At 43.7% G+C, this 23,079-nt stretch overlaps 1 protein-coding gene across 1 annotated transcript in view; it reads right to left on the bottom strand.

Annotated features, from left to right (window-relative positions):
• Nucleotides 1–12,491: 12,491 nt before the first annotated feature.
• Nucleotides 12,492–23,079, bottom strand: part of pds5a (PDS5 cohesin associated factor A) — a 271,909-nt gene continuing 261,321 nt past the window's right edge. Inside the window, exons 28-29 of the mRNA XM_070860770.1 lie at nt 13,567–13,684; nt 12,492–12,851 (exon numbers count right to left, since the gene is read on the bottom strand). Coding sequence (XP_070716871.1) covers nt 12,492–12,851; nt 13,567–13,684 — 478 coding nt within the window. The remainder of the gene's footprint in view (nt 12,852–13,566; nt 13,685–23,079) is intronic.

Below are 23,079 nucleotides of genomic sequence, written 5' to 3'. Positions count from 1 at the left end.
CAAAAGACCCAAATTTCCCTGTGCAAGTTCCATTAACTGTCAATATAAATTACACAAAAAACATGATGTTTTTGTGTGAACAGATTCTGGACAGTCTACAGATACACCTTGCTGAGATTTCTTTTTAAAAAGGATAAACAATGTGGACTCAGTGCAAAATTTTTAGAGAACAGTGTCAAAAATATCCCCAACTTTTAACGGCAGACTTTAGTATTACACCTTTTAAGTCTTCACTACAACATTTATGGCAGTAGCTTCAAATATTCTAAGCACATATTCAACTGCTCTTGTAGCCACAGTTTTATTCTTTCACTCTCACCAAAATCAAATTCTATTCAAATTGGGACTATTTTAAATAACACAAATGCTTCTGCCTGCAAAAATTAATAGTAACATGTGACTCTATAATGCACCATCGCCGACTTCACAAGTCAGTGTAATAACTTACTTTGGAAGGTAAAACTGCTGCAGCAAATTACTAATGCATAATTAAAATGGTTACATAAGACATCTTGTAACAAAATCCTAATCTAGTGATTATTTTTTATGAGACTCAATAGTTGTTAAGTAATCTTAACATATAAAGATGCTGCATAAAAATAATCCCAGGGAATATAAATGCTGCCCCTCCAACAATGCAAAAGTTAAATTTTCAGTTAAAATTTAAATGAAGGAGTTCAATAATATCTTAACCCAAACTCTGATGCAGTGTTGTCCTGATGTTTTGAGGGTGAGGAGTTGTGTAAACTAATTTAAGTTTTTGTATAGTATCTCAATCCTTTTATGTGGTACATTTCCCTCAGTGGCAAGGAATACTTCTTTTCTACAGCCTTTGTCTCCTTCCCTTTGGCATGGACTTTCTTCTTACCTACACAAAAAAAAAAATGAGGAAAAGTTGAAGAAAGCAAAACAAAAGAAAATATGTCTTACTGAACAGACACATATACAGATTGCTTTGTGAATCAGTGTTCTATGAGATCAAAGATAAATATATCAAGATATAATAACAGGGTGAGGAGTACTAAAAAATATTAATGGGAATAACAACTTGCATTTATATTTGTTAGTGCAGAAAAATGTACCAAGGTGCTTCCCAGAGGAGAAAATATGGGAGGGCGAGGAGAGGAGATTGAAAGTCTGATTTTTGAGCTTTGATTTAAGGGATGGGTTTGGAGAAGTCTTTTAAAGATGGGTAGAGATCAGGAGAGGTTTAGGGAGGGAGTCTCAGAGAAAAGTGCTGAGATAGCGGAAGGTTCTGGCACTAAAGGTGAAATGAGATAGGGACACACAGGAGGCCAGAGTCAGAGGAGCTAATGACATGGGAAGGAATGCAAGGCGGGAAAAGGTTGCAGAAAAAGGGTAAAGTGAGGACGTGGAGAGATCTGTAGATGAAGATGAGGAATTTAAATTTGATTCTTTGGAGGTGGAGAACCAATAGATGATCAGTGGACATCAATATGGATGACAGAACTTTGGATGAGTTTGCAGAGGGTGGGAGGCTGTCAAAAAGTGTGTAGGAGGAGCCAAGTCTTGAGGTATTTAGTTTCAGCAGCGACAGAGGTAAGATGAGGTGGAGAAAGGCAATGTTGTGGATGTGGAAGGCTGTCTTGGTGATGGATATATGGGTTTGGAGGTCAACTTTGTTCTCATGCCAAATAAGGTAGGTTGATCAACGGGAATAAGATCTATTTTTTGGATTCAAACTAAGTGTCTCAGAACTGTAGTTGTATTTTTTGGTGCTCATGGTGAAGAATGTCAATAGTGGAATGTGGAACACTTGCCATTCTTTCACCCACTGGCAGCATCAACCATAGCACAACCAGCTGCTACTCAAATATTCTACCTGAGGCCGAGCATGAAGTCTTGAACTCCCAGTCAAAGGAAATCTACAATCCATCAGTCTGTGCATAATAGAACCCAAAGCTCAAGAGGGGAAACATCAGCATATACCCCACTATGCTACCCAAAGAACACTGAAGCAGTTTTTTTTGAAGAAACGTTCCATGACTTAAAAATACCAAAATCCAGAGATAATGTCAATGTTTTTATTTGTTGCTTTCTCAGGCCAGGGTGAAATTAGACAAGTTTTATCCTCTTGTTGGTTTCATCTTAAGCTATTTCCTCCCTCAGAATGTTAAATAAATAGAAGAGGGAAGGACAAAGGATAAACTTAATATCCTGAGTGAATTTTTGTTTTTACAGACTTGGCTAACTACAACATACTGAGATCAATATGATCAAGATGGCAGTTTCTCAAACTAAACATAGATGCCGAGTTCAGGAGGGGTGGCAATAACTGTGTTCTCGGGCATTCCTTTAAAAATGACTGCAAAGAGTTTTTTTTAATTTAGGAAAAAAGGCAGCATTGTATCTTGAGAAAATTCATCAAAGGTGCCATGTCATATCACTTTTATGGATGAATACGGAGACTTGATGTTTTGATGCTCAGTCTTCCAACACCCCATAGGGCTCCATACTTTTATTTATTTATCAATGGGATTAAACAAAGTCGACATGGATTTATGAAAGGAAAATCATGTTTGACAAACCTACTGGAGTTTTTTTTTGAGGATGTAACTGATAGAATAGATAGGGGAGAACCAGTGGATGTACTGTACTTGGATTTTCAGAAGGCCTTTGATAAAGTCCCACATAAGAGGTTAGTGTGCAAAATCAAAGCACATAGGATTGGGGGTGATGTATTGGCATGGATTGAAAATCGGTGAACTGACAGGAAACAGAGTAGGAATAAAATGGGTCTTTTTCAGGGTGGTGGGCCACAGGGATCAGTGCTTGAGGCCCCAGCTATAAAATGATTTGGATGAGGGAACCAAATGTTATATTTCCAAGTTTGCTGATGACACAAAACTAGGTGGGATTGTGAGTTGTGAGGAGGATGCAAAGACGCTGCAAGGCGATTTAGATAAATTGAGTGAGTGGGCAAACACATGGCAGATGCAGTATAACGTGGATAAATGTGAAGTTATCCACTTTGGCAGGAAAAACATAAGGACAAAGTATTATTAAATAGTGATGGCTTGGTAAGTGTCGATGTACAGAGGGACCTGGGTGTCCTTGTACACCAGTCATTGAAAGCAAACATGCAGGTGCAGCAAGCAGTTAAGAAGGCAAATGGTATGTTGGCCTTCATTGCAAGAGGATTTGAATTCAGGAGCAAGGATGTCTTACTACAGTTACACAGGGCCTTGGTGAGACCGCACCTGGAGTATTGTGTGCAGCTTTGTCTCCTTACCGAAGAAAGGATATACTTGCCATAGAGGGAGTGCAGCGAAGGTTCACCAGACTGATTTCTGGGATTGCAGGACTGTTGTATGAGAAGAGATTGGGTCAACTAGGCCTGTATTTACTAGAGTTTAGAAGAATGAGAGGGGATTGAATTGAAACGTATAAAATTCTGACTGGGTTGGATAGACTGGATGCGGGGAGGATGTTTCCCTTGGCTGGGAAGTCTAGAACAAGGGGTCAGTGTCTCAGGATACGGGGTAGGAAATTTAGGACCGAGATGAGGAGAAGTTTTTTCACTCAGAGGGTGGTGAACCTGGGGAATTCTCTACTACAGAAGGCTGTGGAGGCCAAGTCACTGAATATATTTAGGAGGGAGAGAGATAGATTTCTAGAAACAAAAGGCATCAAGAGGTATGAGGAAAAAGCAGGAATTTTGGGCCCAAGTTTCCACAAGAAATAAAACGGGCGCCCCTCCGAGCTGGGCGCCCGTTTCTTGCGCCTAAAAAAAAAAAATCGCGATTCTGGAGCGTTCTGCAGCTCCTTGTCTGCCTGGCGCGGCGTGCAGGGGGGCGGAGCCTACACCCGCGCCGATTTTGTAAGTGGGAGGGGGCGGGTACTATTTAAATTAGTTTTTTTTCCTGCCGGCACCGCTGCGCGTGCGCGTTGGAACTTTTGCGCATGCGCAGTGTGAAAAAAACATTGGCACTCGGCCATTTTAGAAAGTGCTGCAGAAATCGTGAAGATTTGTTCTTGGACCCTGCAAAGGCTTGTATTTTAATTTTATTGATATTTCTGTGTGTGAGGGAGTGCTTTTAGCAGCACTGCTGAAGAAATCACCTGCTGAAATCAGTGAGTTCAGCTTTTCACTGCTAAACTTGCAGTACCTGTGCCTGCAAATTAAGGACTGTGTTTGGAGAAAAAAAAAGTGCCAATTCAACTTTGCAATGGATCAACCTCTACCAAGAAAAAAGAATTTCTTACATGAGGAAGTTGAGATATTAGTGAATGTAATTGAGCAGAGATGGCAGGAGCAAGATACCAGCAACAGAGGTCGCATAAAAGTGCCACCAAAAGAAATGAAGAAACGCTGGAACCAAGTTGCAGAAGATTACTGCGCAGTGGTGCATACCAGGAGATCTGGAAGTCAGTGTAAAAAGAAATGGCACGACCTTGGTCAAGTAGTTAGTGTAAGTAGTATTTCCCATTTTTAATTTAATCGTAATTGTAACCTGGTTATCTGTATGTCCCACCTTGCAGACTGACACACTCTGTAAAAAGTTATATTTTACTCTTTGCAGAAGAAATTGGCCCACAACAAAAGAGAAGCAACTCGAACAGGAGGAGGCGTGCCCAATCTGCATCCACTGACACCCTTGGAACAAAGGGTAGCTGCTATGATGAGACGGACATGGAGTAAAGCAATTGATCCAGCACAAGCTGGGCCCACACGCGAGGAAGAGGGCAAGTCCTGAAAATGCATCGTGGCCCTTTAAATCAACCTGCTGCCTGGCCTGCTATGTGTGAGAGTACTCATGCCACACACCCGGCCCCCTCCCTTGCTGTTAAGCATTTGACTGTTCTGATGTATTTTGCAGAACATGATGATGATGATGACGATGATGATGCTGCTGCTGCTGAGGATCCTGAGGGTACAGAACAAGGACCAGTACAACCAGCTGCGGACGATCCAGACTGGATGATGGCAGCGATGACTGAAATGTCTGCAGGGGGGAGCTTCCAATTTAATGTTTATGAGCCTCCATCAAGGGGCATCAGAGTTTCAACCCCGAGCATCGGTCTTGGTCCCACCATCCACGGTTTCGCTTCCGATGTTGCGGGTCCCAGTGGTGCTGCTGGTATAATGCAGCTTTCTACAGTCACTGCATTACCGTTCCAGCCTACGCCTCCCTCTCGCATAGGTTCTGGTTCCACCTACTATGGTTTCGATTCCGACGCTTCAGGTCCCAGTGTTGCTGCTGATATCATCGAGCAGTTTACACCCATTCGTCCAACATCCCAGCCCATGGCTCGCACTCGAGTGCTGCCGTCTGCAACACAGAGCGTCCCACAGTCCCAGCCCCCGCCTCCTTGTGTAGTGGTGCTGCTTGCAACACCGAACATCCCACCGTCCGTGCCCGCGCCTCCCAGTGTAGTGGTGCCACGAGGCAGACCCAGGCAGAGGAGAAGGAGATTGGAGACACGCTCTCCTGAGATGCAGCGTGCAACAGATGCGGCTCAGGTTGTGGCATTGGCTATGGAGACCAATGAGCTTACCCGATCACTCATCGGTGGCGTCAATGCAGTAGGTGAAGAGTTGACGGGCCTGACGGGAGAAATAGCAATAATGACACGGGAATTTAGGGAGGGAATGTCCGAGGGAGTGCAATCGACGGCACAGGCCATCAGGGAGGGCATGCAAATTACGGCACAGGCCGTTAGGGAGGGCATGCAAGTGTCGGCACAGGCCGTCAGGGAGGGCCTGGTTGAGGTAGCTGCTGCAATAAGGGCACAGAGCCCAGCCAATCAAATGACACCCCCATGAGGAAGTGAACGTTCACTGAGATGTGGATGAGACATGGTTGCAGCCTTTCTTTGCTGCTTTTGTTCTTGTTCTTGATGTAGCTGTAGTACCGTTTTTCAAATTGAAATTGTTTTGTAAGTTTTGTTACGTTACAACTTATAAGGGGTCTTATGGTTTTTAAGTGATCTTATAGTGTAAATGCTCTCACATTTTTTTGTATCTTATTTAATTTTGCACCTAAAAAGTGATCCTGAAGTTTAAAAGTGTCCTTCAGAGTGTAAGATTTTTCACATAGAAAGTGTTTTGTTACTTTTGTAACTTTACAAGTTTATAAGTGATCTTCAAGAGTCACATTAAAAAGTATAGTTTGATACAACAAATATTTTATTAGAGTGACATTAACTTTTCAATAAAATATTTTTTCATTAAAACTGTTTCATGTTCCATTAACACAACACAACGTAGGAACAACTGCAAAGAATAAACATGTCCATATGCAAAAGAGTTCGCAGAGCCCTCAAGCATCAGTAGTTGAAGCGTTCACGGATGAAATGCTGGCGCAAGGCTCGAGCAATCGTTAAAGGAGCACGATGGACGGCCCTCCTCCGACCTCGTGCTCCAGCATCAGGCACTTGCATGCTTTCCTGATTGTCGTCATCATCCACATCCTGGTCTTCCGTAATACTATCATCATGCTCTGGACCCTCACGTGGATCTTCGGGTTCCACTATCAGCTCCTGCTGCCTCATGATGGCTAAGTTATGAAGCATGCAGCACACAACAGTGAAGTGACCGACCATCTCAGGAGAGTATTGCAACTGTCCTCCGGAATGGTCCAGGCATCGGAATCACTGTTTCAATATGCCAATGGTCCTCTCAATGATGCTGCGCGTCGCAATGTGCGCCATGTTGTATTGATGGTCAGCTTCTGTCCGTGTCACGCGTAGAGGTGTCATGAGCCAGGTGGTCAGGCCGTACTCTTTGTCTCCCAGTAGCCAGCTCTGCCCTTCTTGCTGCTGCTCAAACATGTCAGATAGAACACTGTCGCGTAGGATGAACGCATCGTGGGTGCTGCCAGGATATCTCGCATCGACTGACATGATGCGCTGCTTGTCGTCACACACGAGCTGCACATTGATAGAGTGGAAACCTTTCCTATTTCGGTACTGCTCAGAATCCTCCACGGGTGCTCGCAAGGCTACGTGGGTACAATCAATGCAGCCCTGTACCTTTGGGAACCCGGCAATCCTGAAGAAGCCCACAGCCCTCTCATGGATCGCTTGTGCGGTCATTGGGAAATTGATGAAGTCATTCCTTCGCGCATAAAGTGCAGCCGTGACCTGGTAAATGCAGGTATGTATTGCACGTTGAGAGATGGCACACACATCTCCAGTTGTAGCCTGAAACGATCCCGAGGCATGGAAAGAAAGTGCAGCTGTTACCTTCACTTCAACAGACAAGGCAGTTGTCCTTCTGCTTCTGGGCTGCAAATCTGCTCTCACCATATCACAGATCTCAGTGACAACTTCTCTGTGAAAACGCAGCCTTTTCACACAGTCAGCCTCGCTCATGTCCAGGTACGAGCGCCTGGTTCGATATTGTCGATGTGGGTAAGGTCTCCTGCCCATCAACCTACGGGCTACGACGTTCCTGTTGCGGTGAGCTCTAATCAATTCTCTCCTTTGCAGTGAATTGATGGCGAACCATTGCATAATATGTGGTGTTGACAATGCAGCACCCATTCTGCAAATGTAAATATAAAACTGTCGATGTGGCTGCCTCTCCCTGTCCAAATGGCCTCAGTCCCCCTCACAGCTCGAAGCGTGCTGCTGTATCTTTGCTGCCTGCCTACCCCTCCCTCCCCCCCCGTTCGCGGGAACATTGCTGAGCTGACTAAGGCTTCCACCTCAAGTGGAAAGCGGTTTGCTGCCTCGTTACTGCCTGCCTGCCTGCCCTCCCCTCCCCCCCCGTTCGCGGGAACATCGCTGAGCTCACTAAGGCTTCCACCTCAAATGGAAAGCTGTTTGTTGCCTCGTTACTGCCTGCCCCTCCCTCCCCCCCTCCCGTTCGCGGGAACATCGCTGAGCTGCCTGAAGCACTTTCACACAGGTAGGAAGATGGTTTATTTAATCTTTTCTTTGCTTATAAATGTTTATTCAGGTTGGATTTATTTGTATAATATTTGTAGAAGTATAAATAAGGATTTATTGTCGAATTTAATGAGTTCCCTTCCCCCCCTCTCCCCCCCACCTCGTTCTGGACGCCTAATTTGTAACCTGCGCCTGATTTTTTAATGTGTAGAACAGGTTTTTTCAGTTCTACAAAAATCTTCACTTGCTCCATTCTACTTTAGTTTGGAGTACGTTTTCACTGTGGAAACTTTCAAATCAGGCGTCAGTGGCCGGACACGCCCCCTTTTGAAGAAAAAGTTCTGCTCTAAAGTAGAACTGTTCTACCTCTGCAGAACTGCAGAAAAAAAAATGTGGAGAATTGCGATTTCTAAGATAGTCCATTCTCCACCAGTTGCTCCTAAAAATCAGGTGCAAATCATGTGGAAATTTGGGCCCATGGTGTTGAGATAGAGGATCAGCCATGATTGTACATTGTACATTAATGATTTAGACGAGGGGATTAAATGTAGTATCTCCAAATTTGCGGATGACACTAAGTTGGGTGGCAGTGTGAGCTGCGAGGAGGATGCTATGAGGCTGCAGAGTGACTTGGATAGGTTAGGTGAGTGGGCAAATGCGTGGCAGATGAAGTATAATGTGGATAAATGTGAGGTTATCCACTTTGGTGGCAAAAACAGAGAGACAGACTATTATCTGAATGGTGACAGATTAGGAAAAGGAAAGGTGCAACGAGACCTGGGTGTCATGGTACATCAGTCATTGAAGGTTGGCATGCAGGTACAGCAGGCGGTTAAGAAAGCAAATGGCATGTTGGCCTTCATAGCGAGGGGATGCGAGTACAGGGGCAGGGAGGTGTTGCTACAGTTGTACAGGGCCTTGGTGAGGCCACACCTGGAGTATTGTGTACAGTTTTGGTCTTGAGGAAGGACATTCTTGCTATTGAGGGAGTGCAGCGAAGATTCACCAGACTGATTCCCGGGATGGTGGGACTGACCTATCAAGAAAGACTGGATCAACTGGGCTTGTATTCACTGGAGTTCAGAAGAGTGAGAGGGGACCTCATAGAAACGTTTAAAATTCTGACGGGTTTGGACAGGTTGGATACAGGAAGAATGTTCCCAATGTTGGGGAAGTCCAGAACCAGGGGTCACAGTCGAAGGATAAGGGGTAAGCCATTTAGGACCGAGATAAGGAGAAACTTCTTCACCCAGAGAGTGGTGAACCTGTGGAATTCTCTACCACAGAAAGTAGTTGAGGCCAATTCACTAAATAGATTCAAAAGGGAGTTAGATGAAGTCCTTACTACTCGGGGGATCAAGGAGTATGGCGTGAAAGCAGGAAGGGGGTATTGAAGTTTCATGTTCAGCCATGAACTCATTGAATGGCGGTGCAGGCTAGAAGGGCTGAATGGCCTGCTCCTGCACCTATTTTCTATGTTTCTATGATCATATTCAATGGCGGTGCAGACTCGAAGGGCCAAATGGCCTACTACTGCTCCTATTTTCTATGCTTCTATTTATGACACACTGTGAAATGTTTTGAAGGAATCCCAAAAAATTCCAAACATTTATACCTGGATTTTCTGCAGCAGTTCAAATTATTAGGTATACTGGCACATAAAAACTGCCCTTCAATGAGCAACACAATGTGAATTACTAAAGGGGGCTAAGAAGTTGACGGCAAGTGTTGAAATACCATGTCTTGGTATCTTGTTTCAGAAACTACAAGAAAAGCAAGTTTCTGATTGGGAGATAATGGTACTGCTGAGACCAGGAACTCCATGTGAAGGAAATAATAAGAGCCCCAAATCCAGTCTAGATATCTAGCAAGTTTCTAGGCAAACTGACTGGATGACGAGAGAATGCTCACGTTCATAACTTGTCCTCGAGAATGCTATTCCAATATTAAGCAAATGATAGGTCTTGAAGACATACAATAAACAATAACTTGTATTTATATAGCGCCTTTAACATAGTGAAATGTCCATCGCGCTTCACAGGAGTATCATGCAATAAAATTTGACACCGCATAAGTAGAAATTAACGCAGGTGACCAAAAGCTTGGTCAAAGAGATAAGGTTTTAAGGAGAGTCTTGGAGGAAAGAGAGGTAGAGAGGTGGAGAGGTTTTGGCAGGGAGTTCCAGAGCTTGGGGCCTAGGCAACAGAAGGCACATCCAGCAATGGTTGAGCGATTATAATCAGGGACGCTCAGGAGAGCAGAATTAGAGGAGATTGTGGGGCTAGACGAGATTAGAGAGATAGGGAGGGGCGAGGCCATGGAGGGATTTAAAAATGAGAATTTTGAAATCAAGATGTTGCTTAACTGAAAGCCAGTGTAGGTCAACGAGCACAGGGGTGATAGGTAAGCGGCACTTGGCGCGAGTTAGGACACAGGCAGCCGAGGTTTGGATCACCTCCAGTTTAAGTAGGGTAGAATGTGGGAGGCCAGCCAGGAGTGCATTGGAATAGTCAAGTCCAGAGATAACAAAGGCATGGATGAGGGTTTCAGCAGCGGATGCGCTAAGGCAAGGGTGGAGACAGGCGACTTTACGGAGGTGGAAATAGGCGGTCTTGGTTATGCTGCGGATATGTGGTCGAAAGCTCATTTCAGTGTCAAATATGACACCAAGGTTATGAACAATCTGGTTCAGCCTCAGACAGGAGTTGGGGAGAGGGATGGAGTCAGTGTCTAGGGAACTGAATTTGTGACTGGGCCCAAAACAATGACTTCGGTCTTCCCAATATTCAATTGGAGAACTGGATGTCAGACAAGCAGTCTGACAATTTATAGACTGTGGAGGGGTCGAGAGAAGTGGTCGTGAGGTAGAGCTGGGTGTCATCAGCTTACATGTGAAAACGGACGCTGTGTTTTCGGATGATGTCACCAAGGCGCAACATGTAGATGAGAAATAGGAGGCGGCCAAGGATAGATCCTTGGGGGACACAGGTAACGATATGGGGGTGGGAAGAGAAGCTGTTGCAGGTGATTCTCTGGCTACAATAAGAGATAGATAGATGGAACCAGACAAGTGCAGTCCCACGAGGAAGTGGTCAAAGATGGCCTTATCTGTGATTGACACAATGAGAGTAGTGAGGCCACGAGAGATGGAAAGGTTGAGGGGCTGGCCGTGAATATGGGTTGGGGAGTTTAGATGGAGGAAAAATTAAGAAAGGACAGGAGGCTAGTGAACTCAGAGGAGAGAGAGCATGGTGAATTGAGATGGCGGTTGAAATCACCAAGGATGAGAAGTCATTCGGTGCAGAGGCAGAGGGAGGAAAGTAGTGAAGAAATATCGGTAATAAAATACAAGAGCCAGACAGTAACAAATACATTTTCTTTTCAAAACATAAAAAAGCAAAGTAGAGTCGAAATTCTCAAGTACTATACTCTCGAACTGCCTTAAGAGTTCGAATCCCTTTTAACTTTGTTTCCCAGATGATAGGATTTCTAGAGTAGTTCTTACAATCCCCAAAGAAATCTGACTTCGGCTTTGAGTGGGGGATTAGAAGGAGAAATATTTGGCCCTTAAATTAAATGGCCTTGAGATTCTCCTGGTAGCACACAAGTACTGTAGCTACACATTAAGGCCACTTGCTGTCTCAGTGCTAGTTTCAGTTATCTATCAACCTGGACGCAAACTTGGTCTGTGCCAATTTAAAGAAAATTTTCCGAGTACTACTTCTCCTCCCTCTAAATCCAAATCTTGGTTTCTTTTTCAGGTTGACAACTGCCATAAGGTGACTTCATCGTACTTGTAGAACCTTGACAGTGTTAAGTATTTCCTACTTTAGGAGCGGGAAACCTAAAAGTAGGGTTCTATGGGATCGAGGTAGAATCCAGTTGGCCAATGACTCGAAACAAGACTCGGTCTGTTTAGAACCCATTGAGACAATTTTAATGGTAACTACTTGCTGAGAAATTAGGTTGTGTCATTTTTGATAGAAACACTAAAGAGAGCAAATATTTGATCATCAACATAACTGAACTTTAGAATCTTTGTGCCTTGATTGAGGCTTGGCTATTTTACTCAGTCAGAAACTTCTTCCAGGGGATAGTGTTCTCATGAGAGGAAGTAGTAACAGAGTTGATCTTGATTGGCACAGTGAACCTAAAACTGTTCCACATGGGCTCTTTCACCTAACCCTAATTACGCTACCCTTAATGCCATCTTGTTGTCTCTTCTAATGAGATGTTAAAATCAGTCATTAATACTACTGCACCTTAAGGAAGCTTCCCTCTGCTAGCTTTGTATTATCAACCTCATTCTGGCTGCTCTCACAGGATTTAAACAAATCCAGTTCCTCAGCTGAACTTTCTGGGGTAGACTCTAATTCCATCACTGAATATCCATCACTGTCCAAAACCTGGATTCTGAAAAATAAGGAGGGCTAGAAATCAGCAGCAGAAAAATCTACTCCATTCCCTTAAACTGACGTGTTACATTTACAGGCTCACCAACTAAATAAAGCCTGTTGAGAGAGGGCAAGAGCAATTTACGAAGATAAAAATGCATCATATAATAAAGAGATACAGACATATTTCATCAGGTAGTTTCCCCACATCTCCCCCACCCCCTCAACCCTGCAAAACAATTACCTTTGTAGATCCATCTGTCTCTGTGCTGGTGCTCTCTTGACATTTGTTTCTTGCTGTTTTGGTACTTTAACATTTGTTGTTTCTGGTTCGGTAGGGCCTTCCTGACTGGCTGCAACTCTTTTTCTGCCTCTCCCTGCAGGTTTGTTCGTGTCTGCGTTCTTTGCAGCATTACTTTCAGATACAGCTTTGGGAGGACGACCTCGTCTGGCTTTGGGTGGAACTGGTGCTGCTGTCTCTTCAGATTTTTTCTCTTCTGGTATCTGTTGAATATTCTCTGAACCTGCTGCAGGTGCTGTCCTTTTCTTTCCACGCTCTGTACTGGTCTGTGGTGGTAAAGACTGTTCAGTGGACATCTCCTGTTATAAGGAGGACAGAACGTACACAGAGCGATGCATAATACTGCGGTAGATAATTACAAGAACTATTATTCATGGTTTTATTTTAGCACAATTTTGTTTTAGGTTACAAAATCTGCTGCAAAATTACTTTAAATTAACAACTGGATGATAGGAATGCAACGTATCATCTATGTATATTTAAAGGAAATCTTACGAAGGAGAACAATAATTTTAATGCAAAGTAGCCTTGCTCCAAGATTTAAACAAAGTTGAAAAAAGGATGAAATATGTTCAACCTTGTTAGCCCAGAGCCTCATTGTGGAATCACAGCACATCAGATCTTGCAGCTGGGGAAAAATTCACTGACATGACATATCCAATGAATCAGCCTAGAGATCAAATATTAGCGAGCTGGGATTACTACCCTTTCCTTGTCCTGGCTGTTAATTCCTGTTCATTAGAAATGGCAACTGGCCATAAATGCTTTTTTCAAATTGGAAGACTGAATGCATATGGTCTCCACAAGTCTGCTTCAAATCAGCACAAGAGATTTTCTCTCTCAGGTAGGAGGTATTTTATAGGGCTTTTTAGGAGGTTGTGGGGGAGCAAAATGTACTTTATATTGAAATTATTTCCCACCCTCCCCAAGAGGAATTTTCCCTTCTAAGACCTGGATAGAAGACTGCTACATTGACCCATATATTTCAGCACCCAAGTTCAGTATGTACCGCACCTTGTTTCTGTCTGATTCTTCTTTCTTCTCTGTTTTAGCTGGTACGACTGTAAGCAATATTACTGGATTTTCTTCATTCTCGCTAACTTCGGTTTCTGGAATTTCTGAATTCTGTTCCCTGTGACAAAGTAAATAAAAAAAAGGTTTCTTTCTGAAGTCATTAACAATACATCAGAACTAAATGTAGGATTTTTCATTCAAATGGTCACCCTGCAAATGCCATCATAATTATACTTCCAACTGTAATTAAGGCTGTTAAAATAAGATTTATATTTGGTGCAAATGCAGTAGAGCTATTTTGTGTTTTGGGTCAAATAAATAGGTTACAAGTAAAGGACTGAAGACATGAACAAAACTTACACACACAAGATTTACATACATGAGCTGAATGAAACTAGGCTTCACTGCATGCAACATTAGAAGAGCAATATCAGCATCTCAGCTGCAAACATAATGTTCAGCTTGGAAAAACAGAATTTCCAGACCTTAGAGTGATTGTATGAAAATCCTCTCACGATGAATCCAGGGACTCTAATTGATTAACTTCTCAAAACAATTAATTTTGCGACAGGCATATTTCATATTTTGAAAATGATCGACAAAATAGATTAATTTTATCCAATATAGTATGCACCAAATACCTTCATTTTACATTATTTTTCATAATTATCTCTTATTCTATTGTAGATACAAGAAACAACCAAAAATCAATTATTCAACATCGTTCCACTATAATAGAATTTAACCATATTATTTCCTAAAGCATTAATTATTTTACAAAATTGAGGATTCCATGGCAGTTTCTATGTCTCTCCTTTTTTCGGAAAGCTGCCTAATTCTAATTTTCAGTCATTCTAAAGCAAATAATACATGTCCAAATGCAATACAAAGTGACTGTGAGTTGTGCATATATATAGCAGCATACAGTGTAGATGGGGAGAGCACAATCAAGCTAAGTAAATCAGTTAGTTGGTAGTGTTCAAAAAATTCATTAAATTCAAATAAATGGAGGTGAAGATTGTTAAATTTACATTTATACTATATGAACTGGATACCACTTTACAAGCCAAATACGAGGATTTCATATTGGTTACTCACTCCATCTACAATGAGTATCACGACTTTTGTGAAACTTTCTTATTTCAATGTAAAAGCATGCAGAATTGAAGTCTACAGCCACGATCTAGTTTTCCAGACAAATCATTTCTACATGTGGGACTCTTTAATTTTTTCCTTAAAAGTGATGAGAGTTCAATATGGCTTTGAAGCCTCCTGGGGAAAAGAAACTTCATTTTAAAGTTATGCCCCTGGATTTCCTCACCAGAGGATATAGTTTCTCTCCATCTACCCTATCAAATCCTTTAATCAGCTGAATTTAGGGAGCTAGGAGTTAAATTAAAAAGTAGGACCTCAAAAGGTAGTAATCTCAGGATTGCTACCAGTACCACATGCTAGTCAGAGTAGGAATTGCATGATAGCTCAGATGAATACGTGGCTTGAGGAATCGTGCAAGGGGGAGGGATTCAAATTCCTGGGACATTGGAACCGGTTCTGGGGGAGATGGGACCAGTACAAACTGGACGGTCTGCACCTGGGCAGGACCGGAACCGATGTCCTAGGCAGACTGTTTGCTAGTGCTGTTGGGGAGGGTTTAAACTAAAATAGCAGGGGGATGGGAATCCATGCAGGGAGGCAGAGGGAAGGAAAAAAGGGACAGAAGCAAAAGGTAGGAAGGAGAAAAGCAAGAGTGGAGGGCAGAGAAATCAAGGGCAAAAATAAAAAAGGGCCACATTACAACATAATTCTAAAAGGACAAAGAGTGTTAAAAAAACAACTTGAAGGCTGAGAGTCTCAACGCGAGGAGCATTCGTAATAAGATGGATCAATTAACTGCGCAGATAGCTGTTAACGGATATGATGCAATTGGGATTACGGAGACATGGCTCCAGGGTAACCAAGGCTGGGAACTCAATCTCCAGGAGTATTCAATATTCAGGAAGGACAGACAGGAAGGAAAAGGAACTGGGGTAGGGTTCCTGGTTAAAGAGGAGATTAACGCAATAGTAAAGAAGGACATTAGCGTGGATGATATGGAATCTATATGGGTAGAGCTGCGAAACACCAAAGTGCAGAAAACGTTAGTGGGAGTTTGTACAGACCACCAAATAGTAGTAGAGAGGTTGGGGATGGCATCAAACAGGAAATTAGGGAGGCGTGCAATAAGGGTACAGCAGTTATCATGGGTGACTTTAATCTACATATTGATTAGGCTAACCAAACTGGTAGCAATACTGTAGAGGAGAATTTCCTGAAGTGTATAAGGGATGGTTTTTTTAGACCAATATATCGAGGAACCAACTAGAGAGCAGGCGATCCTAGACTGGGTCTTGTGTAACGAGAGAGGATTAATTAGCAATCTGGTCGTGTGGGGCCCCTTGGGGAAGAGTGACCACAATATGGTAGAATTCTTCATTAAGATGGAGAGTGGCACAGTTAATTCCGAGACTAGAGTCCTAAACTTAAAGAAAGAAAACTTCGACAGTATGAGACGTGAATTGGCTACAATAGACTGGCGAATGATACTTAAAGGATTGACGGTGGATAGGCAATGACAGACATTTAAATATCACATGGATGAACTACAACAACTGTACATCCCTATGTGGTGTAAGAATAAAAAAGGGAAGATGGCTCAACCGCTAACAAGGGAAATTAAGGAAAGTGTTAAATCCAAAGAAGAGGCATACAAATTGGCCAGAAAAAGCAGCAAACCCGAGGACTGGGAGAAATTTAGAATTCAGCAGAGGAGGACTAAGGGTTTAATTAGGAGGGGGAAAATAGAGTATGAGAGGAAGCTTGCAGGGAACATAAAAACTGACTGCAAAAGCTTCTATAGATATGTGAAGAGAAAAAGATGAGTGAAGACAAATGTAGGTCACTTGCAGTCAGAATCAGGTGAATGCATAATGGGGAACAAGGAAATGGCAGACACTTCCAAATACTTTGGTTCTGTCTTCACGAAGGAAGACACGAATAACCTCCCGAAAATACTAGGGGACCGATGGTCTAGCGAGAAGGGGGAACTGAGGGAAATCCTTATTAGTCAGGAAATGGTGTTAGGGAAATTGAAGGGACTGAAGGCCGATAAATCTCCAGGATCTGATAGTCTGCATCCCAGAGTACTTAAGGAAGTGGCCCTAGAAATAATAGATGCATTGGTGGTCATTTTCCAACATTTCATGGACTCTGGTTTAGTTCCTATGGATTGAAGGGTAGCTAATGTAACCCCACTTTTTAAAAAAGGAAGGAGAAAACAAGGAATTATAGACCGGTAAGCCTGACATCGATGGTGGGGAAAATGCTAGAATCAATTATTAAAGATGTAATAGCAGCGCATTTGGAAAGCAGTGACAGGATCAGTCCAAGTCAGCATGGATTTATTAAAGGGAAATCATGCTTGACAAATCTTGAGTTTTTTGAGGATGTAACTAGCAGAGTGGATAAGGGAGAACCAGTGGATGTGGTGTATTCGGACTTTCAAAAGGCTTTTGACAAGGTCCCACACAAGAGATTAGGGTGCAAAATTAAGGCACATGATATTGGGGGTAATGTGTTGACGCGGATAGATAACTGGTTGGCAGACAGGAAACAAAGAATAGGAATAAACGGGTCCTTTTCAGAATGGCAGGCAGTGACGAGTGGGATACCGCAGGGTACAGTGCTGGGGCCCCAGCTATTTACAATATACATTCATGATTTAGACGAAGGAATTGAATGCAATATCTCCAAGTTTGCAGATGACACTAAGCTGGGTGACAGTGCGAGCTGCGAGGAGGATGCTAAGAGGCTGCAGGGGGACTTGGACAGGTTAGGTGAATGGGCAAATGCATGGCAGATGCAGTATAATGTGGATAAATGTGAGGTTATCCACTTTGGTGTCAAAAACAGGAAGGCAGATTATCTGAATGGTGACAGATTAGTAAAAGGGGAGGTGCAACGAGACCTGGGTGTCATGGTACATCAGCCATTGAAGGTAGGCATGCAGATACAGCAAGCAGTAAAGAAAACAAATGGCATACTGGCCTTCAGAGCGAGGGGGATTTGAGTATAGGATCAGGGAGATCTTACTGCAGTTGAACAGGGCCTTGGTGAGACCACACCTTGAGTATTATGTACAGTTCTGGTCTCCTAATCTGAGGAAGGACGTGCCTGCTATTGAGGGAGTGCAGCGAAGGTTCACCAGACTGATGGCAGGACTGACACATGAAGAAAGACTGGATCGGCTAGGCTTATACTCACTGGAATTTAGAAGAATGAGAGGGGATCTCATAGAAACTTATAAAATTCTGACGGGACTGGACGGGTTAGATGCAGGAAGAATGTTCCCGATGTTGGGGAAATCCAGAACCAGGGGTCACAGTCTAAAGATAAGCCATATAGGACCGAGATGAGGAGAAACTTTTTCACCCAGAGGGTTGTGAACCTGTGGAATTCTCTGCCACAGAAAGTTGTTGAGTCCAGTTCGTTGGACTATTCAAAAGGGAGTTAGATGCGGCTCTTACGGCTAAAGGGATCGGGGGTATGGAGAGAAGGCTGGGGTGGGATACGGAGGTTGCATGATCAGCCATGATCATATTGAATGGCGTTGCAGGCTCAAAGGGCCAAATGGCCTGCTCTGCACCTATTTTCTATGTTAAACAACAGCTGAGTCAGAAGATTGTGGGTTCAAGTCCCACTTGAGGACAAAAATCGAGGCTGACACTCCAGTTCAGTACTGAGGGAGTGCTGTACTGTCAGAGGTGCCGTTTTTCAGATGAGACGTTAAACCGAGGCCCTCTGTTCTCTCAGCTGGATGTAAAAGATCTTATGGTACTATTTTGAAGAGAAGGGGAGTGATTCCCAGTGCCCTGGCCAATATTTATCCCTCAATCAACATCACTAGAACAGATTATCTTGTCATTATTACACTGCTGTTTGTGGGAGCTTGCTGTGTGCAAATCGGCTGCTGCACTTCCTACAGTACAGCACTTCATTGGCTGCAAAGCACTTTAAGACGTCGGTGGTCATGAAAGGTGCAATATAAATGCCCGTCTTTCTTTCTTTTAACTTCATTAGGTCACCCCATAATCTTCGACCTGTCCTCATAATTTAACCCTTTTAGCCCCAGTATCAATCTGATGAATCTGGGTTACATCCACTCCAAGGCCAATATATTCTTCCTGAGGTGCGGTGCCCAGAACTCAATGCAGTCCTCCAGATGGGATCTAACCAGAGCTCTGTCCAGCTACAACATAACTTAGCCATTTTTATTCCAGCTCCCCTCGAGATAAAGGCCAACATTTCATTAGCTTTTTAAATTATTTTTTGTACCTGTCCATGAACTTAAGTGATTTCTGTACTTAGACCCCCAAATATCTCTTCACGTCTACAGTTCCAAGCTTCTCGCATTTAGAAAATACTCTAAATCATTGATATATACCACAAAAAGCAAGGGACATATTACTGAGCCCTGCGGAACCCCACTGGAAATAGCCTTCCAGTCACAAAAACACCCGTCGACCATTACCCTTTGCTTCTTGCCACTGAACCAATTTTGGATCCAACTTGTCACTTTCCCTTCGATCCATGTGGGATCTTGTCAAAAGCCTTGCTAAATTCCATATAGACGACATCAAACACACTACCCTCAACAATCCTCCTTGTTATCGCTTCAGGAAATTTAATCAAGTTAGTCAAACACGACTTCCCATAACAAATCCATGCTGACTGTCCTTGATCAATCTGTGCTTTTCGAAATGACGATTATTATTGTCCTTCAGAACTTTTTCCAATAATTTGCTCACCACCGAAGTTAGGCCAACTGGCCAGTAATTACTAGGTCTATCCTCTTTTCTCTTTTTAAACAAAGGTACAACGTTAGCAGCCCTCCAGTCTGTCAGCACCATGTCAGTTGCCTGAGAGGATTGGAAAATGATGGTTAAAGCCTCCACTACTTCCTCCCTTGCTTCTCTTAACAGCCTGGGATACAGTTCATCCGGGCTTGGCAATTTATCCACTTTCAAAGATGTTAAAACTGCTTAATATTTCTTCTCTCACTAAGTTCATCTCATCTAATAATTCACATTCCTCCTCCTTAACTACAATGTCTGGATCATAAGAACATAAGAATTAGGAGCAGGAGTAGGTCGGATGACTCCGAGAGCCTGCTCTGCCATTCAATAAGATCATGGTCGATCATCGTCCTCAACTCCACTTTCTCGCCCGATCTCCATATCCCTTGATTCCCCTACACTCCAAAAATCCATCTATCTCAGCCGTGAATATACTCAAATACTCAGCATTTACAGCCCTCTGGGGCAGAGTATTCCAAAGATTCACAACCCTCTGAGTGAAGATATTCTTCCTCATCTCGATCTTAAATGACCTATCGCCTATCTTGAGACGATGCCCCCTACTTCAGCATCTACCCTGCCAATTCCTTCAGAATCTTGTATGTTTCAATGAGATCACCCTCTCATTCTTCTGAACTCCCGAGAGTATAGGCCCAGTCTACTCAATCCCTCATCATCGGACAAGCCTCTCGTCCCAGGAATCTATCTAGTAAACCTTCGTTGTACTGCCTCAGACAAGTACAGGTTGAGCATCCGAAATCTGGAGTTCCGAAATTTGGACTGTTCTGGAATCCAGGCCGATCCGTGGCGGGGTCGTCCGGAATACGTTCCCAAATCCAGATATTTTTAAAAACCGATTACTACTGCGAGGGGAAAAAACACCAACTTTTCTTCTCCAAATAACAAAAAATAAAAATTCATAAGTCATTCACAAAACCCTTACCTACTAAATCGCCGAAAAAGGACAAAAAAATAAAAACTTTACCTTACCCATTTTGCAGGTCTTCAACGCAGATTTTTTCCTGGCCGCTAACTCTCCGCTCTGCCGACCATCTCCCGCCCCCCCCCCCCACCGCCTAAACTGTGCACAGTACTCCAGGTGTGGTCTCATCAAGGCCCTGTACAATTGTAGCAAGACTTCCTTACTCTCACACTCCAATCCCCTTGCAATAAAGGACAACATGCCATTTGCCTTCCTTATTGCTTGCTGTACCTGCATGCTAGCTTTGTGTTTCTTGAACAAGAACACCCAAATCTCACTGAACACCAACATTGAAAAGTTTCTCACCATTTAAAAAATATTCTGATTTTCTATTATTCCTACCAAAGTGAATAACCTCACATTTCCCCACATTACACTCCATCTGCCACCTTATTGCCCACTCACTTAGTCTATCTATATCCTGTTGCAGACGCTTTGTGTTCTCCTCACAGCTTACTGTCCCACCTAGCTTTGTATCATCAGTAAACTTGGATACATTACACTCGGTCACTTCATCAAGGTCATAAAAAGTGTGGCGGCCCCGACCTGCGAGAGATCATCAGCGGCAGGTTGGGGCCATAAAAGGAGCGGCAGTCATGGGCAGCGTACCACTTGAAAGCACAACATGAGCTGGTGCAGGAGGGCGACGTTAGCGAAGAGGAACGTCATTAAAGTCCATGTCGGTGATTGGAGCATGGGCAAGTACAACAGGAGCAGCGAGGTCGGGGCAAAGGAGTGGCGAGAGAACGGAGAGGGATATGATCGGGACCTGGGAGAGGCGTGAGCTCGGGGCCCAGGTGCAGCCTGGGCCAGCCCACACTGCAATATGTCTGTGCAACAGAGCTGGTCTCCAGTTGTCTTGGGTAATCCTCGCCACTGGACCAAGACCGAGCTCTGTCAAGCCCGTGTGGTGGCTGGTGTGCAACGGGCATCACACGTTAAAAAAATCCATGCACATGAATCTTCCACCCATCAATATGTAATTCAGGATCTGGAATATTAGGTCCTTCATTGAAACACCTGTGAACTCATCCCTTTTCGGCGTGGAAGCAAGTCATCCTCGTTTTGAGGGACTGCCTATGATAATAATAGAGATGGTAAATAGCTGAAGTCCCAGCACTGATCAGTGTCAGCTGTGGCTCACTGGATAGCACTCTCGCCTCTTAGTCAGAAGGTTGTGTGTTCAAGTCCCACTTCAGGAACTTGAGCACACAAATCTAGGCTGACACTCCAGTGCAGTGCTGAGGGAGTGCAATGCTGAGGGAGTGTTGCACTGTCGGAGGTGCCATCTTTCAGATGAGAAGTTAAACCGAGGCCCCGTCTGCTCTCTCTGACGTAAAAGATCCCATGGCACTATTTCGAAGAAGAGCAGGGAAGTTATCCCTGGTGTCCTGGCCAATATTTATCCCTCAAACAACATAACAAAACACAGATTATCTGGTCATTATCACATTGCTTGTGGGAGCTCGCTGTGTGCAAATTGGCTGCCGCGTTTCCCACATTACAGCAGTGACTACACTTCAAAAAGTACTTGATTGGCTGCAAAGCGTTTTGAGACATCTGGTAGTCATGAAAGATGCTAGATAAATGTAAGTCAATCCTCTATCTATGCTAATACATTGGGCTCAAGTTTTGGCCCTCCTTTAGAACAGCACACCTCCAAGAGGCATGCCTGCTTCCTCGAACAAAAAGTGCGCCTAAAGCCTCGGTTCCGCGATGTTTTTTCGGGCGTGTTCCAGATCGGCGTACCAGCAGCTGCGGGACCAAAGCGTGGCACTGAAGATCTGCCGGCGGTGGGGGGGGGAAAAGAGGGCGAGCTCACAGCAGCACGTTTAGTGCTGGCAGCCCTGCGCATGCACACTGCACAGCGGGAGACAAACATTGGCACTCGGCCATTTTTAAAGGTAAAATAAAGAGCAGTGCTGTTTTGTTTTGTGGAGCTGTGGAAAAGACTTGAGTGAATTTTGGTGATTTTTTTCTGCCTGAAGGAGTGCTTTTAGCAGCACTGTTGAAGAAATCACCTGCTGAAATCAGTGAGTGCTGCTTGTTGCTGCTAAACTTCTAGAAAAAGTGCTGCATCGGCGCATGCAAAATAAGGACGGTGTGTTTTGAAAAACCAGAGTGTCAATTCAATACAGCAATGGAACAACGTTCACCAAGAACGAAGAATTTCTTGCATGAGGAAGTGGAGACACGAGTTAATGCCATTGAGCAGAGATGGCAGGAGCTGGATACCAGCAACAGAGGTCTTACAAAAGTACCACCCAAAGAAATGAAGAAACGCTGGAACCAAGTTGCAGAAGATTACTGCACAGTGGTGCACACCAGGAGATCGGGAAGCCAGTGTAAACAGAAATAGCACGACCTTGGTCAAGTAGTTAGTGTAGTAATATTTTCATTTTTCAATGGAATCTGAATTGTAAATGTGACTATCTGTATGTCCCACCCTGCAGAAAGATGCACTCCGTAAAAAGTTACATTTTAATCTTTGCAGAAGAAACTGGCCCGCAACAAAAGGGAAAGAACTCGAACAGAAGGCGGCACGCCAAATCTGCATCCACTGACACCCTTAGAACAGAGGGTAGCTGCGATGATGAGCCATACATGGAGAAAAGCAATCAGTACAACACAAGCTGGGCC

This window comes from Pristiophorus japonicus, chromosome 2 (assembly GCF_044704955.1).
Source record: "Pristiophorus japonicus isolate sPriJap1 chromosome 2, sPriJap1.hap1, whole genome shotgun sequence".
NCBI lineage: Eukaryota > Metazoa > Chordata > Chondrichthyes > Pristiophoridae > Pristiophorus > Pristiophorus japonicus.
This window is presented reverse-complemented; position numbering and strand designations above follow the sequence as displayed.